Genomic DNA, 16,566 nt, shown 5'->3' on the forward strand with positions numbered 1-16,566 from the left:
CGTATATGCTTCACCATGGTCAGGCATGCCACATGGACATACGGACCTCCCATGGTTGTGCTGGACCCGTCTTCCCTGTAAAGTGCACTCTTTGGTCCTACCATATCACCAATCATTCAGGTGGCGGTTGAGCCAGAACGCCAGCATCATCCATTATGCGGGCCTTCATATCAGATCGGCAGCCATTGACGACGGTGGAACGCCCATGGAAGATCAGAACCCTACCAGGCATGGCTTGACACACGGAATTGAGAACTCCAGAAGATGAATACTGGGTATGAGAAATTTTGCTTTCACTTTCAACGTGTTCAACTTGTTCCTCTGTAATGCGCAAACCTATCCCTCTCTGTTTCTGCATAACAGAAACAACACACTGGCAATGTAGCAAGCCAACGAAGCTAAGCTGTTTCGGTTTGGCCCGGAGGTCGTGACGGAAATCGCAAGCATCCCAAGCTCTCCACAAGTACCGGAACAAGCTTTGATGGGAATCAATAGCCAGGGGGCGTGGTTTCCTGTGGCGATTGCTATTTAAGGTTGACAACGCCATGGGCCATCATGTTCAAGTTGGCGCGCGGCGGTTCAGGGGTTAAGATACGATTCGTTCTTCCCGGTGAGATGACACTGCCGGAGCCCCCTAAGGTCTTGGGGTGCAGGAGCAGCGATTTGACAAGATGGAAAAGGGGGGCCGCTTCCAATCAATCTTGACACTGTCAACGACCCGGAAGTGTTTAATGCAATTTGACCGGACGAGCAAATTCGGGCGACGGCTGGTGGGCGGCATCAGATCATCTCCTTCATGTTCCTGTCCAAGGTCCAAGCTTCCCCGGGCCGAGACACAGCTGGAGACTCGAGACCTCTCGAGACCTGCCGTTGGAAGATATGGCACCGATGGGCCCTTCGTGGTGAGACATGCATATGTTTCTTCTGTACTATTATTTATTCGCTTTGATGAGCTCGTGGCAAATGATACCTTCCCCATCACAGCTTCCACAGTAGTATAGCGATGTAGTGTGTTTGCCAGAGTCGTCCGATCTTCTTCGAGACATGGTGGACCGCAACAATAACTACTGTGTATATCGCCTCTTGTGCCGGCCTTGGATCTAGAAGTGCAAAAATTTGAACGGTCTACTCCAACACGGACGCCTTGTCTGTTTGCCTTGCTTCTGATGGATTTATGAGCAGCATATTCGTACCAGCAACGGTCGGTCCGGAGTAGAGAAGCTGTGAGCAGAAGAGGAGGTAAACATCATGTTTTGATTGCTGTTCAACATCGTCAAGCTGTTTTGTTCGCTCTTGAGGCCGTCACACATTCACGGAGGTTGGAGAACAATTCTGTACTCTGTAAGATCATATCAGTGCGCGTCCAACAACGGATGAATTGGCGCAAGCTTTTGTCGTGTTTACCACAAGAGAGCGCGTCTCGGTGTCAACGGCGACAAATCTTCCGCAAATCCGTAAGGCCAGCGCACATTTCATGGAGGTTTTTAGCCCACTGGAGTGGTGGAAGAGAGGACGCGTGTTCAGTTTGTTGTCTTCACCGGCAATTGGCGGGAGGCCACGAACACAAACAGATCTGCCACAGGTCAGTGTCTGGGCCAGATGCCAGAAGTGAGAGGGTCAGAGGGTCAGAGGTGGCCCTAGGCTGAGCAGTGAGCAGTGAGCAGACAGCTTTCGCAGCTCTCCCAGGGTTAGTGGACTTGTTGCCGTTCCAGGTACTATGGCGGCGGTCCCAGTGGTGCGCGGCCTTAGGCTCCCTAGGCGTTAGGTACTGGGCCTTAGCCACCCTAGCCTCGGCCAAGCTGCCTACAACACCAGCGTTAGGGGCCAACTCCAGTGCTAGTGCCCAGTGCAGTGGCAGTGGTTGCGTGGTCTCAAGTGCCAAATGCCTGCGTTTCCGTACCAATGCGTTGCTGCGTTCCCATCCTATTATTGTTGATTAACCTCGCCGATCTTGACACTTCATCCCTGGATTCGTCTCTAATCCTGTGTACATCCTCCGTTCTCCCTTTACCTGGCTAAAGTCGACGAGTCTATCACATAGACTCGCGCACCTTAGGTCAACCTCCGCGTCACATTCTTTGTCTTCACTTTCGTGACACTCTTTATCATCTTGGAAACTACCTCCTACTCATCGCCGTTCGTTCCGTTCCTGCCTTCGTTTCGGCGGAGTCAGGTCTTTGCCCTCACCTCTCCGAGAGAGATTTCTTCGTAATCCGAGAATTGTTTGGCCATCTTCAACTGCGACAAAGTCCTTGGAGCAACCACATTCTTGCCCAGACAACATATCTCGCCCATCCTCATCATCATGAAGAGCTTCACTGCCGTTGCGACGGCCGTTGCAAGCGCTGCTCTCTTTCTGAAGACCGCCTATGCCGATGTAGACCCCATCGTCATCAAAGTATGTCCCATTGCGCAAACTCGGCTCCCCTCATCATAGCTGGATGTCTGACTCTCCTTCCCTTGCAGGGCTCTAAATTCTTCTATCAATCCAACGGAACCCAATTGTGAGTGCTTCTGTGCATCTGCGCAGGCGCGCCGCTGACCTGAGAAAATCACAGTTTTATCAAGGGTGTCGCTTACCAACGTACGCTATTCCGTGGACCTCTCGTGGACAGCATGAACTGACGGAGATGTTTTTAGAGGACTATTTGGGCAATGGCACAACATCTGGATCGACATCTGGCTCAGACAGCTACATTGACCCTCTCGCCGATACATCCTCGTGCAAAAGAGACATTCCTTACCTGCAAGAACTCCAAACCAATACCATCCGAGTCTATGCTCTCGACCCCACTAAAGATCACGATGAATGCATGTCTATGCTAGCAGATGCTGGCATCTATGTCATTGCTGATCTCTCCTCCCCTGGGAACTCGATCGTGCGCGACAGCCCGACGTGGAATGATGACCTATACGACCGCTACACCTCGGTGATTGATGCCATGGCCAACTACACCAACACACTGGGATTCTTCGCAGGAAATGAGGTTTCCAACAACAAGAGCAATACCGATGCCAGTGCCTTTGCCAAGGCTGCCGTCCGTGACATGAAGGCGTACATCAAGCAGAAGGACTACCGCACCATCGGTGTCGGCTATGCCACCAACGACGATCCAGACATCCGGGTGGACATGGCCGACTACTTTGATTGTGGAGACCGTGCAGATGCCATCGACTTCTGGGGTTACAACATTTACTCCTGGTGCGGAAACTCCAGCTATACTAAGTCTGGTTATGACCAGCGCACAAAGGAATTTTCGACCTTCAACGTGCCCGTCTTCTTTGCCGAATATGGCTGCAACGAAGTGCAACCTCGGACATTCACTGAAGTGCAAGCACTGTACGGCCCTCAGATGACCCCTGTGTGGTCGGGTGGTATCGTCTACATGTACTTCCAGGAAGTGAACGACTACGGTAAGCCAAATTCTCTGGAGGGTCGTCAATGTCACTGATCCCGATGCAGGTCTTGTCAGCGTGTCCGGGGACTCTGTCAGCACGTTGGCGGATTTCAACTACTTGTCCTCGCAGATCGCACAGATTGACCCGACCGGAGTGAATTCCAAGGACTACACGCCCACCAACACTGCGGCACAGGCTTGCCCCACAGTGAACTCGGATTGGCAAGCTTCCTCTGAGCTGCCTCCTACCCCGAATCAGCAGCTTTGTGAATGCATGTACAATGCTTTGACCTGCATCCCGGACAGAATTCCCAGTGATGAGATTGGCGATCTTTTCGGCATAGTTTGCGGTCTGGGTCAAGGCACTTGTGATGGCATCAACGCCAACGCGACGGTGGGCGAATACGGTGCCTATGGCATGTGCAATCCCACACAACAGCTGGGCTGGGCTCTCAACAACTACTACGAACAGCAGGTGGCAGCCGGCAATGGTGCTTCGGCCTGTGATTTCTCAGGCTCAGCGAGGACACAGTCTCCCACCAGCCCGACCGGGACTTGCGCCACTTTGATCAGCCAGGCCGGTAATGAAGGCACTGGGACGGTCACTTCTCAGCCCAGCCGCACTGCTGGTGCTGGTTCTGGGTCAGGGTCTGGGTCTGGGTCCGGGTCCGGGTCAGGTTCCAGCGCTAGCTCTGGCTCTGGCTCTGGCTCTGGCTCTGGCTCTGGTGGCAGCAGCAGCAGCAGCTCCAGTGCAGGTATCCCAGGTGTCTCAACCCCAAGCCACATTGGTCTTGCGTCAGTGGCGTTGTATCTTTCTATTGCCTTTGTGTCCGGAGCCGGCATGATCTTGTTGTGAACAAGAGTGGGTGAAGGTGCTTTGGGGAGGATGATCGAGAGGGAGGCTGAAGGATGTGTTCATATCGGTCACGCAGTCTGCTTCAAGTGGTCTTCGGGACAGCCCCGGCTACAGGGGGGAAATGTATCACAGCATTGCTGGAGTCTAGCGAGCACCGGAAATGGTTGGTTTAGTTGTGGCCAAATAGATCAACCCCGGCCGGTTATCATGATATTAGCATTGCGCAGATAGGAAGTGTTCTATTCATCGTGATTGAGCTCTTTGTACAGTCCATGCCTGGTCAACCTGGTTGAAGGGTATCTATTCCTGTTGCGTTTATTGCAGATTCACATGTCTTGTTCCTCTTTCCCAATGTTGGTAGGCATCAGGGCCTGGTAGAGGCCGATGAGCGTCGATGGCTGAGTAATGTCGAGCAGACCCCATGAAATATCGCGGGTGTTCTTCACCGCGAGGTTGTAAATGGGTGCGGTAACGATCGAGAGAGGAATCGTAGGACAGCGACCGGTTCCTAGCTACAATGTCAGTTATTCTCAAGGGATGCTTGTGTTGCCTGGTGCAGGTTGATGAGGTTCTGTGCAAATACCCAACCCCAAGGCTGTCTCGCAGAATTGGATAGAAATAATCAGCAACAACACATCTTGAATTTCCGACGACATTCCCACCATCGAACCCTGCTACCGCCCTACACAGATCTGATCGCCTGTGAACCAGAAAGACACAGACTCCCCTGCAATCGATCCGTACCCATACCTTTTCGACCAGAAAAAACAACCATCAAGACTGAAGAATATGGAAGAACATGGGAAAGGCGCAAGTCTGTCTGCTCGCTCCACCGATATGGCGACTACCTACGGCATTCGAGACCTCTACGGAGGCGCCATGACGGTGGAGCTACCGGTAGACCTCATTGATTCCAGGTAAGTTTAGGCCCTCGACGGTTGGTTCTCTTCTTGTCTTGTCTTGTCGTCAACAGTCCAGCCGGGGCGATCCATTTCCGAGACCTCCAAAGGACCACGGACGTCGTGTCGATACGTCGATAAAAGGGACATCAACGAGTCCTCTTTGACGACGGACATCCCGTTACCAGTACACCTGACAGCAGGAACTGGAGCCGGAGCCGGAGCCGGAGCCACTGTGTGATGGGGTTTCTTTTTGCTGTCCCGTCCCAACTGACGACTAACTACTCTGTTACGCATAGCGACCTTCGCCAGATCCCAGACCATCAAGAAGTTTTTCTCTCCCCGACGACGTTGACGTCGCTCATCTTCGAGATCAACGACTATGCCGACGGCGGCCACCTGGACTATCCCACCACAACGACGACCACGACGACCAGACCGGACGGCACTACGACGACCACGACGACGACCGTTGTGAACGGCACTTCCACTTCTGTTTCTGTTCCTGCTTCTATTCCTGTTTCCGGAGACCAAGCAGAAACAGAGACACAGACAGCGCAGAACGATGCAGAAGCCGCCAAATTCCATTTCACAGACGTCATCTCGCCCCCGGACACGCTGGCTTCACCGCTCCCGACGCCGCAGAGAGTCACGCTGCAAAGGCCCAGCTTGGCTGCATATCCGGCATATATCGTCACAGGCAATATCAGGAGCCACGATCAATCTCGCCGAGCGGAACCTCCGACGGCAGCGACAGCGACAGCGGCAACTTCAGCATCATTATCGTCATCGACAGCGAACCAGCTCCAGTCACTCGTGCATCAGATCCAGCTCCTCATCCGTATGGAGGATTATGCCACCGACCTGTGTGTTCGGGTCAATGTGCCTTTGAAGGAGCTCGTCGACAATAACGAAGTTGCTGCCGAGGCAGCGTTTGCCAGAGATCTGATCGCCAGTGTGGTTGCGACTCTTGACGTTGTGGACTTTGGCCTTTTCGGGAATTGAATTGAATTGAACTCAACTCAACTCAACTCAACTCAACTCAACTCAACTCAACTCAACTCAACTCAACTCAACTCAACTCAACTCAACTCAACTGACCTGAACTGAAGAGAGTTACAGTGAGTGAGCTGACCGCCTGGATCACCCGAGACTGACTGGCACGACATATCGAGTTGGTGCATATGTGACAACCTCGTCGTGGTCCGAGTCTGAGAAGCCCAGCCGACAGAGACAGAGAGAGAGGTCTCCGCCAGCCACTGCATATCATGTCCCTCTCTCCCAATCTCGAAAATGGGGGAGCGATCTGAACACAGAGCCCGCCGACGCAGGGATGTTACTTCCTCCCTGAGACAAGGCTTTCCAGGAAGGATTCTGATCGCATTACCTCGTAAGGCCGGCCTGATACTCTTGCCCTCCCATCACTCGAGAACCGGAATGGACGGAGCAGAGCTTCTTCTTCTCGCCGAAGGGATTCGGCCCACCTGCTTTCATTTCACGATCACGATCACGATCACGGAAGCAAGATATGAGCCATGGATGACCAGGAAAGTAAAGGGAGGAAATGAATAAAGACAGCCCAGCCCGACCACGCCAGTTCCAGTTGTGAGCGGACGCACCTTATCCTCGTCGATTGGATTGGATTGGACACGGCGATGTGGCATTCACTTTATGCCAATGGGGAGGAGAACAACTATTTGAAACCAGAAGGAGGGAAACGACCTCGGCCGGCTGTCTGTCTGAGCGTCGCACTTCTCAAGCACGAGGATGACTGCAGAGCGACCGCAGAGCAGACACCGCTGCTACGGGCTACGGGCTACGGGCTACGGGCTACGGATTGGAACGAACAGCAAAATCTGTATGACTCTATTCTATAGCTGTCATCAAAGGCACAATATCACTACCGATTAGAAGTATGGGATCCAAGATTGTGGGGGGGATGCTCAACAAGACATCTAGCTGCTGACTGCTGGCTACCTACCTACTCCTTTCTAACCCCCCGGAACCCTCTCTTCCTTGATACCGAGGAGACAGACATCTGGGGAGATCTGAGCGCGGGATGAAATTAGACCGATGTTGGACTGAGCGAGCCCGCCTGGTAGAGAAGAAGGGAAGCCATGCCAATGATGGTCTTACTCTCCGAGGCTCCGACTGTACACTGTACGTTCATTCTACTATGAAATCCACGAATACCACTACAAACAAATGCTACGATGCCGGTTACATTCGGAGAGGCAAGTCAAGTCCAGCCAAGTCAAGCCAAAGTCAACTTGCAAGATGGGTCTCTCATTCATTTATTCATTCATTCTCAGCCTTGTCTGTCGTTAATAACTCCGCTTAAGGCTGTCTTCTCCTTTGACATGCTGACAGAGCCTCCGAGGGTACGTAACAAAGAGCCAGGCATTTGAAAGTGACCCTACGTTCAGCACACAACGACAAAAAAAGCAACTCGGCATTTTCATGCAAGGCACTTACTGTACGTGATGCAGTCTCTGCGGCATGGTAGTCTTTCAGTCCAGTCAACCCAGTCCAGTCCTTCCATGATCCGTTCAATGCAGTCATTCCAGCCAGTCGAAGGAAAGTTGACACTAATCATGCATGCATGGCAAGCCCTTGCTCCAGCAACATGAACCATACCTCTCCCCCCCATTCAACAAGCCCAAACAGCAAAGCCAACGTGCCATATTCTCCCAAGTCCACATGAGTTTGGTGTACAAGAAGACTGTTGAACCCTGAAGGCCTCAGGAGGTGACACCGACTCAGTCACTCAACTCGACGGTTTCGATCATTGAGCCCGAAACAGGTCCAGTGCTGCTACCACTCGAACTGCGTGATCCTGTTTCTGAAACAGAGCGTGACCCAAATGTCGAGCCAGAAGTCGAAGCAGATCGTGATCCTGATCCTGATCCTGAACCAGACATTGACCGAGCTCCAGATCCAAACACAGACCCAGACCCAGACCCAGAACTCTCGACACTCCCCTCTCTGCTTGACTTATGGACACCAAACTCAATCCTCGACTTCTTCCTCGGGCTCGTCCTCGCCCCCGCCGCCACAGTGGCTCTAGGCTTGGGCCTGACCTGGACCAACTTCCCCTTACACTTCCCGCAGCGATGTTTGTCCGGATCGATGCTGCGACTATGCCTGCCGTACTCGGCGCCACAGCCCGCCCCGACACCAACAGCACCGGGGCTCAGATTGAGGAAATCCATGACCGGGGTTCGGTCCCTGCCCGCACAGACCCACAGATACTTATGGTCGATAGTGTAGCTGTGTTTCGTGGTGACCTGGACCTGGCGCCACACCGGCACTCCGGTACTCTGGCGCAGATGGGAAGTGACTCTGGCCGCCCACTGCTTGAACGACGGGCCGTGCGGCTGGTCGCGCACGTTGCTGACCATGAAGTTGGCCAGGTGACAGAACTCGTGGGCGAGGGTGTTGACGAGCCGCTCGTCGCGGTCGATGATCTTCTCGGCGAGTTCGATGCTTGCGAAATGTTGGATCTGGACTCCCGGGCCGGCCGCTGCTCGATTCTCGTCTTCTGCTCCCTTGACAGGTGATCCGGATGTCTTGGTCACCGTTCGTTTCCAGTTGGCTCGGCCGGCCGTGGAGCGCAGCGTCTTGGACCAGATGATCTTGACTCCGCCCGTGCTGGAGGATAGCTCGGCTAGTCTGGAACCGGCCACGTGCGTGTCAAGTTCTCGCAGCAGATCCATGGCCATCTGTCCCTTGCGTGCGTCAAACTCTTTCTTTCGGGCCGCGGCGGCTCGTTTCTCCTCCAGTAGACGCTTCTTTTCTTCCTTCTCGGGACTGGTTTTGGACGGCGACTTCGATCGTGCTCTCGTTTTGCCGGGTGACGATGACGAGAAACATGGGCTTGGAAGGGATTCGAAGCTTTCGTAAGTCTTGTGGTCTCGCTCTCCCTGACTCTCTCGCTCTTCTTCTGGATCCGAGTTTGAATCCGAATCTAAATCTGAAAAGATTGTGAACGGAGCAAACAGTCTTTTGCTGGGAGACGTTGCTGGGGCCTTTTTTGGTGAGAACGTGTCGTTCCACTCATTGACCACGTTATGGTCCCAGAACGCATCCATGCTTTGCCGGTGAGGTGACTGCGGGACGGTTTGTCGCTTGGAAGGAGACAACAGCTTGGACGGAGACTTGAGCTTGCTTGGTGATCGGGGTGGTGTGGTGGGCGGTGTCTTGAACTCGGCGCCGGGCTCATCTACACCACCCGATCTTTTTTGACCTTTGCCTTCTTCACCACCTGTCTCAACGGTACTCTGGACAGGCATGACTTTTGGAGGTAACAGCAGTGACGGCTTCGAAAGAGGAGGATTGAGCTTCAGGAACGTGTCGAGGTCCTCGAACGGGGTTGAATTACGAGGTAATCTCTTGGGAGAACTGGGCTTCTCATCTTGTTCTGATTCAGGTTCATGTCCGGGTCGTGTGTTGAGATCAACCGCCGGTGTTGCAACGGGTGATGAAGTCAGATCGATCACCTCAATCTCTCTTTTCCTTTCCTCATCTTTCCCGTCATTATTGAGACACATGTGTTGCAACGCTTTGGATAATTTCTCGGCCGACCTGTTTTCTCTGCCTGATTCAGAATCTGATTCTCCTTCGGCGACATCGAAATCCAGCCGCCTTCGAGTTGGTGAACCACGTTGTAGTCTTCTGTGTGATGCCGTATTATGGGACAATCCTCGTCTTGAGACTACTGTATCCTGATCCGACTCTGGCGACGAAGACTCATGATAGCTAAGCTCGGCGTTATCATCCACGATGAACCCACTCAGGTCTGTATCCTCGTTCTCATCTTCTTCACCCATCGAGTCACCACTGTCGTCGTTGCACCGGGCCTCCGTCAAGACGAACCTGCTGGCATAGGCTCGCCCAGGCTGCTGCTCTCTGCGCGGGACTGTTCGGGTTTTTGAAGTGCGTCCTGATGATTTCTCATTTACAGACAACAGCGATTTATTCCATTTTCTCATCGCGAGTCCATCTGCTTCTGGTATTGGACGACCATTCCCGGTTCTTGTACTTCCGTCCTCCAATACCATATTCTTCAGCGGAAGAAGGAGGGAGTCCGCTTGAGAGACTTTCAGACCGTGCTGGCCACTGACAGGTGATCGGCGATTGTTGGAGGTCAACATGGTACTGGTACTGGTACTGGGAAAGGTTGAATGGTGAGGCAGGTGAGGAATGTTGTGTATAACAGTGGACGACTGCGATTTCATCGCCATTGCTGGCTTTGAGGGGGATCGATGCTCCTGGACATTCTGCCTCACGCTTGGCTTGGTTTGCTTTTGAGGACTGGGAACACCTCGTTGTCTCTTCTCTGGTGAGCGTGATATATCCGATTCCAGCGCTGCTTGCTTTCGAGGCGATCTTCTTAGGGCGGTGTTTGTGCTCGTCGCCATCAGCGGTCTCGGAGCGAGAATGGTCGCAAGGTCGGGCAAATCGTCTTCGGATGAATAATCCGACATCTCTTCAACACTATGACTGGGATCACTCCGTTTTCTGCTGGCCGGATCGTGGTCGTTCGTTGCTGGCAACTCAGTTGCCTTCATTGACAATTGCGGATGTAGTTCCTATATTTACTTGTCCCCATCCGGAAGTCGGTCCTTGCTCGGCGTTTCATGGGGCAACTGGATCACGTGAGACCAATAGCCGCCAAACACAGCCTCTTCTTGTCGCCTGGAGAAAGGCAAGGCTGTGCCTCATCAGGCTGTGGTCATCATTGGTTGTGGTTGATGGCAAGCCTTGCGATTCCTCCATGGCTACTGATCTTGACCACAATTCAATACCGTGTCGATGTTTATCGTGTAGATGGCATGTTGTCTCTCAACTCTCCATCTCCTCCGATTCGTTGACGTCATGGTGTAGCGTTCATGCCAGTGCAGTGGAGGGCTGGAGGGCTAGAGGGCTAGAGGGCTAAATGAGGAGGCTCCATCTCTTATAAATCCAACAAAAGCAGCAACTGTGGTCTGGGAGGGCACTGATCAAACCCGCTCCCAGATATAGAGACATAGCCGAACACTTACAAAGACAGGAGAAAGGAGAGGCGGATGAGAGAGAGAGAGATATATATATACTCCTGCTCCTACAAAATCGTATCGAAAGATCGCTCACATCATCCCGTGTTTTCCTCTTCTGGCCCCCTTTATAGAAACCCCCTGCGTTGACTGATCCCTACTACTATCACAATGTCTCCCGGCAAGACCGTGCTGATTGTCGGCCCCGGCTTTATCGGCTGGAACATCCTTGACAGACTCGTCTCCGAGAACTACAACGTAACGGGCCTCGTACGTCGAAGCGCACAGGCACAGCAGATCCAGCTCTCAGGCGCCAAAGCAGTCGTCGGCAGCCTCGACGACACGGCTCTGATCAAGACACAAACCACGGCGCACGACATCATCTTCCACACCGCCACCGCCGACCATCAGCCATCAGCGGAGGCCATTTGCGCCGGCGTAGCAGAGCGCGCGGCCCAGGGGAAATCGACAATCTACATCCACACGTCGGGCACTGGTGTGCTGGACGATGGTGCCCAAGGCGACTTCGAGAGCGATAAGATCTACCGCGACGATGAGCGCGACGAGATCGATGCCCTCCCGGACAGCGCGCCGCACCGCCAGATCGATCTGGCCATCGTGAAAGCTCACCGAGAGATCGGCGACAAGGCCAAGATCGCGATTATGATTCCTCCGCTGATTTATGGATATAATCCGTCCCATCGTCGGCTGTCGATCCAGATCCCGACTCTGACTCGGTTCGCCTTGAAGCATGGCTTTGCAGGCTATGTTGGCAAAGGCCTGGCTGTCGAGTCGCAGATCAATGTGCTCGATCTGGCTCGCGCCTATGTCGTGTTGTTGCATCATATGGAATCCGCCCCTGCCGACGAGTTTCTTAAGAACCCCTATTTCTTCTGTGAGAATTGCCACGACACTTCCTGGAAGACGGTCGCCGAGATGATTGGGTCTGGGCTGCACAAGGCCGGCAAGATCCAGGATCCGACTCCCAGAACGATCCCAAAGGATCTGTATGGCGATCTGTTCGGGGATGATACCGGCGCTGTCATAGGGTTGAACTCACGCAGTCGTGCTGTCAGGTTGAGACAACTCGGTTGGGAGCCAAAGGAGCGTAGCATGCACGAGACCTATGAGATGTTCGAGCTGCCCGAGATTTTGAAGGAGCAAGGTCTGGATTTTCAAGGGTATCAAGGAGTGGCCGCGTAATAGAACGCGAATGCCTAGCAGGCATGGATCGGTGGTAGGGGCGACAGAGAAAGAGAGAGATATTTTGTGGTCGCTTCATCATGACCCAAGGGGTAATAGCCGACAGAGCCGGGCATGGGTGTTCCAGGTCCGTATCAGTTGGTGTTCCAGCCGCTTAGTGCTTCGAAGCATATGGTCTTCTCTTGTGCTGCATGGTGGACGAAGGAGACACCGGTGCCAGTCTCGACCTCTTGGTAAGGAGGCTGGCGGCTTTCTGCGAGAGGCATCATCACGGTAATGCGGTCGCAATAGCGTCAATCGAGCCTCCATTGCAAAGAAATCACAGACCACTGTCACGCGAGTGGTTCTCCTTCTGCTGAGGAGATGTTCTCAATCACCATATATTCAATCTACCAACCTGGTCCAATGTTTCAAGGATCATGCTCGTTCTCAAGTTCGCGGGACTATACATTTTCATCTGCCCTCGCCACATTCACCATCTCATAGCTCGGTCCGGTATCGACATTTCTGCTCCGTCCCTGACCGCCACGAACATCGTCATCAGCCTCGACCAGCCCGTCTCCGGCACTCTGTGTTCCTTTCTTCGGAACCGTGCCAAACGAAATAGGCTGCATTTCACGATACCGACAAGCCCAGACCCCCAAGCTGATCATGAGACTGGCACTGGCGGCCTCCAGGCCCCACCAGAGAAGATTTGTTGGAACCGATTTTGTATAGAAGGACGTAACTAAGAGGTGGAAGAAGTGGATGGTCAAAGCAAAATCGGGGACCAGTTTGGAGCGCGCGATGAGAAGGATTATTGGAATTACTCTGGCATGCGGTTAGCCAAACCACTCCTGCTCGTGAAGAGACACAACGTACGTTATGAAGCCATCGATCACCCAGAGGAAGCCGATGGTCCAGCCGATCGTGTTGTCACCTCTTACGCTCTTCCAGTCGAATATCAGGGCCAACGAGAACTTCTGGCCGAGCACGAGCGTAGTAAATAGTATTAATACAAACGCAGTCGCGTAGTAGGAAAGTTGAAGGAGGAGAATAGAACGGATGATCTTTAGAGGTGGGAGTTCAGTGAGGGCGCCTGCGCGAGGTGGCTTTCTCCGTCGCGGTGGCATTCGCCTGTCGTTCTGTCCGCTGGCTGTTACGTTCCGCTTGGAAGATCGCTGACATTAGCATCGCCACAGGGATTTGGTGTATCAGCCGTGTTTAGACGTAAGCATGGGGCGAGTCGAGGTTGGTGGTGGTGGTGGTGGTGGTGGTAGTTGATGCTCAATATGTAGTAGAGTCAGGCCAGGGGAAGAGACGTCAACCACTGCGCTTCATAGTACTAGGAGTATCACGTGGAGTCGGGGTTTCTCTTTCTCCAACTCCAACGTCAAGTTCGCTGCAAGCCTGATCACTCCGAACGGCGCATTGCTCGAAAGATTCTCTTGTCGTCGACACCTTTTCTGGAACGCATCCTACACATATCACGGATATCTGACTATATAACTGCCCCTCGCCGAACTAAGAGACCTTTCGACGAACACGACCTTCAACCAAATCCTACATCCGGTGCACCTCGTTGTCCTGAATATTCCTCAGTGATGGCTTGGGGACTTCCTACATGGTTAGGAGGTAGTTCGACTCCGGCGCAGCCAGAACCAGTTCGGCCAAAGTCCAAGGATGGTGGCTTCGTCGCTCCGGACCGGAATGCCCGAGAATTATGCTACGAATCCAGAGACGTATTCTTCGATTGTCTGGACAGGAATAACATCTTGGATGCCATCAAAGAGGACGAGAAGGCGAGAAAGGTGTGTCCGAGGGAAGTCGCACAGTATGAGAAAGATTGTGCTAGGAGTTGGGTGAGTCATACCGCAGTTCACCTGGAGATCCGAAGGCTTTACGTGGTGAATTCATGCTGATGCCGTGTTTGGGGCGTGTTCAGATCAAATATTTCAAAGAGAAGAGGGTGATGGAATATAACCGAGATCAGACGATAGCCCAGATCCAGAAAGACGACGCGAAGGCTGCTGCGAAGGCCAAAGGCCGGCAGTCAGGTTCTTGGTTGGGATGATATGATGTTGCTCAAGGAGATGTTGCCTCAGGGCATTCTATTGTCGGGCATATTCACCCTTTGGAGAGATTCAATCTCTAGGACCTCTTTATATGCCAAAAGTCTCGTTTCCTACGGGCGCCGGCTTCGACACTGTGTATTGAAGTAGGTGAGGAGACTGATGAGTCCGTTCAAAGGTGCGGGAGGGCATGATTCTTGTATAACAGACCTCCCTGTATGCATAGCGTGGTATGGCGATAAACACATCAGATGGAGTCTTACTGTGGGAACGGAAAGGAGCTTTGTCTCTTCACGGCCGGTTGGGAGATCCTCAATGAACATAATCTTCACTCATACTGGGAATGAGGTACTTGGACTTTCGTGCGTGCTTGAGAACACCTTCAGATATCAGTGGCTCGCGGCCAAATATGGGTTGTGAAGCCATGCTATCGTCCTAGCGGAGCCAAGACACTCCCAACCATGACAGCAGCTTCTCTTTCCCAGTTATCCACCGGTTGCTCTGCCTTTGCTGCTGCACCACTATTTCCTAGAGTAACGGTCCGAGGCATCTTCGAACCCCGTAGCACACATTCGCGTATTTCCGCTCGGACAGTGTCGCGTTGACTCCGAAGCGTGCGTGCAGCAACTCCTCCCCGATTGAGGATCTCGGACACTCGGGGAGCTAGAGAGGATGCCAGAGAGCGCCAAAAGTAAGATGGTAGCGAAGCAGTGTCAAGGGCGTTGAGGAGGAGGGAGAGGAAAGACTCGGACGACTGTTCTGTAGGGTCCTCGATGCCATCTTCCTCGTCACTGTCCTCATCAGTGGTGTTCTTGATATTTTCGTCGGATCCGTCAGCGCGCAACAGGGGGTGTTCCGGAGCATAGATGCCTCGCAGCAAAACTTCCAGGGCGACCACATTCTGGCACCTGGCACTGGCTTCCAGTAACGCCCTGTCTAATGTGGGAAGCTGACCAAGGGCACGTCCAATGGAGGCGGCACTCGAAGTGATGGCTGTGTGAAGGTATCCTTGCAACGAACGGATCAGATGCTCGGGCTCAAAGTCCTTCTTGGCCATGCGTTCACCGTCGATTCTGGGTGCAGGAGAGAGGAGATAGAGGATATGCACCGCACTCATGAATCTCGCACGACTGTCCTCTGTTTCGCGAAATGTTGGGCCGGCAGTAGACAGTCCACCGCTAGGTGTGGACGAGAGTGTAGTCATTGAAAATTCGCGGACGACGCGTCGGGCGAAATCTAGAAGCCTAGCCTCGCCATCTTCAAAAACCCGACCGCGCAGGGTCTTGACGAGGTTGATGCGGCCAAGGTCGTCGCCATCCTTCCCGCTCATGGCCTCACGGAAAGCAAGGACGATGAGGCTTGCACGGGTGAGCGCGGCATGGTCCTCTTTTCCATGCCTCGCACCACCTCCCAAGCCCGACTCGGCCAGAATCACCTCGAGCTGTCTTGCAAGGGCAAGGATCCTCTGCACATTGCGGCCTAGTCGGAGGACTTCCCAGCTTCGTTGAGCCACCTCCTTCGCGTCGACTGCCCGCTGGTGCCGGACCATCACTTCCTTCTCTAGCCGTTCGTAGCTGGTGGTAAGCCGCGCTCGCTCATCTTCGACCTTGGCAAGGATTCTTTGTGCGGCGGCGTTTTGGCTAGATGTGTAGGTCAAGATCTCCAGGGCCGACCGAGATGTCAATGTATGGATGTGTGAGTCGATCTCTTGCAGATCGAATAGGACCCGTGACAGCGGAGTTGTAAGGTCTATGGTGGGATCTGAGGGGTTATTGGTGGCGAGGATGAGACTGTTGGCATGAGAATATGGAGAGAATTGGTCTGATGAAAGCGAGGCAATGTCGATGTAGGTCGAGGTTGTAGTAGCAGGGTTTGAGGCTGCCATGATGCGTAAGGACCGGACTCAACCCGGTTGGGACAAGAAGGCAAGATGCTGTACAGGCCGTCTGTGCCACTTCCGTCCTACAGGCGTGTTTCAAGGTATGGATTTATCTCTTGGAGAGGCCAGGTTGTCCGTGAGGGTTTCAAGATTTGAGCAATCCAATGATTGATCTCCAGGAGCAAACAAACATGAAGCGGAATGGCAGGTTACGGAAATATGAACGTGCCTACTGGATTTCAGCG

At 53.2% G+C, this 16,566-nt stretch overlaps 7 protein-coding genes across 7 annotated transcripts; 4 read left to right on the forward strand and 3 right to left on the reverse strand.

The window, feature by feature from the left end:
* Positions 1-2,305: 2,305 nt before the first annotated feature.
* Positions 2,306-4,254, forward strand: A1O1_06153 (uncharacterized protein; the record flags this gene model as incomplete). Its single annotated transcript, XM_007727033.1, has 5 exons — positions 2,306-2,398; positions 2,467-2,504; positions 2,559-2,584; positions 2,641-3,414; positions 3,464-4,254. 5 exons carry the CDS (start codon positions 2,306-2,308, stop codon positions 4,252-4,254), a joined length of 1,722 nt encoding a protein of 573 aa, XP_007725223.1.
* An 837-nt stretch (positions 4,255-5,091) lies between these two features.
* On the forward strand, positions 5,092-6,158 carry A1O1_06154 (uncharacterized protein; the record flags this gene model as incomplete). Its single annotated transcript, XM_007727034.1, has 2 exons — positions 5,092-5,171; positions 5,453-6,158. The coding sequence occupies 2 exons, from the start codon at positions 5,092-5,094 to the stop codon at positions 6,156-6,158; spliced, it is 786 nt and encodes a 261-aa protein (XP_007725224.1).
* Positions 6,159-7,912: 1,754 nt separating this feature from the next.
* A1O1_06155 (uncharacterized protein) lies at positions 7,913-10,639 on the reverse strand (the record flags this gene model as incomplete). The annotated part of the gene is made up of 1 exon (XM_007727035.1): positions 7,913-10,639. The coding sequence occupies one exon, from the start codon at positions 10,637-10,639 to the stop codon at positions 7,913-7,915; it is 2,727 nt and encodes a 908-aa protein (XP_007725225.1).
* Positions 10,640-11,359: 720 nt separating this feature from the next.
* A1O1_06156 (uncharacterized protein) lies at positions 11,360-12,391 on the forward strand (the record flags this gene model as incomplete). The annotated part of the gene is made up of 1 exon (XM_007727036.1): positions 11,360-12,391. The coding sequence occupies one exon, from the start codon at positions 11,360-11,362 to the stop codon at positions 12,389-12,391; it is 1,032 nt and encodes a 343-aa protein (XP_007725226.1).
* Positions 12,392-12,834: 443 nt separating this feature from the next.
* Positions 12,835-13,503, reverse strand: A1O1_06157 (uncharacterized protein; the record flags this gene model as incomplete). Its single annotated transcript, XM_007727037.1, has 2 exons — positions 12,835-13,201; positions 13,253-13,503. The coding sequence occupies 2 exons, from the start codon at positions 13,501-13,503 to the stop codon at positions 12,835-12,837; spliced, it is 618 nt and encodes a 205-aa protein (XP_007725227.1).
* A 471-nt stretch (positions 13,504-13,974) lies between these two features.
* Positions 13,975-14,444, forward strand: A1O1_06158 (uncharacterized protein; the record flags this gene model as incomplete). Its single annotated transcript, XM_007727038.1, has 2 exons — positions 13,975-14,232; positions 14,316-14,444. 2 exons carry the CDS (start codon positions 13,975-13,977, stop codon positions 14,442-14,444), a joined length of 387 nt encoding a protein of 128 aa, XP_007725228.1.
* A 425-nt stretch (positions 14,445-14,869) lies between these two features.
* On the reverse strand, positions 14,870-16,327 carry A1O1_06159 (uncharacterized protein; the record flags this gene model as incomplete). The annotated part of the gene is made up of 1 exon (XM_007727039.1): positions 14,870-16,327. The coding sequence occupies one exon, from the start codon at positions 16,325-16,327 to the stop codon at positions 14,870-14,872; it is 1,458 nt and encodes a 485-aa protein (XP_007725229.1).
* Positions 16,328-16,566: the final 239 nt, after the last annotated feature.

This window comes from Capronia coronata, assembly GCF_000585585.1.
Source record: "Capronia coronata CBS 617.96 chromosome Unknown acBCG-supercont1.5, whole genome shotgun sequence".
NCBI lineage: Eukaryota > Fungi > Ascomycota > Eurotiomycetes > Chaetothyriales > Herpotrichiellaceae > Capronia > Capronia coronata.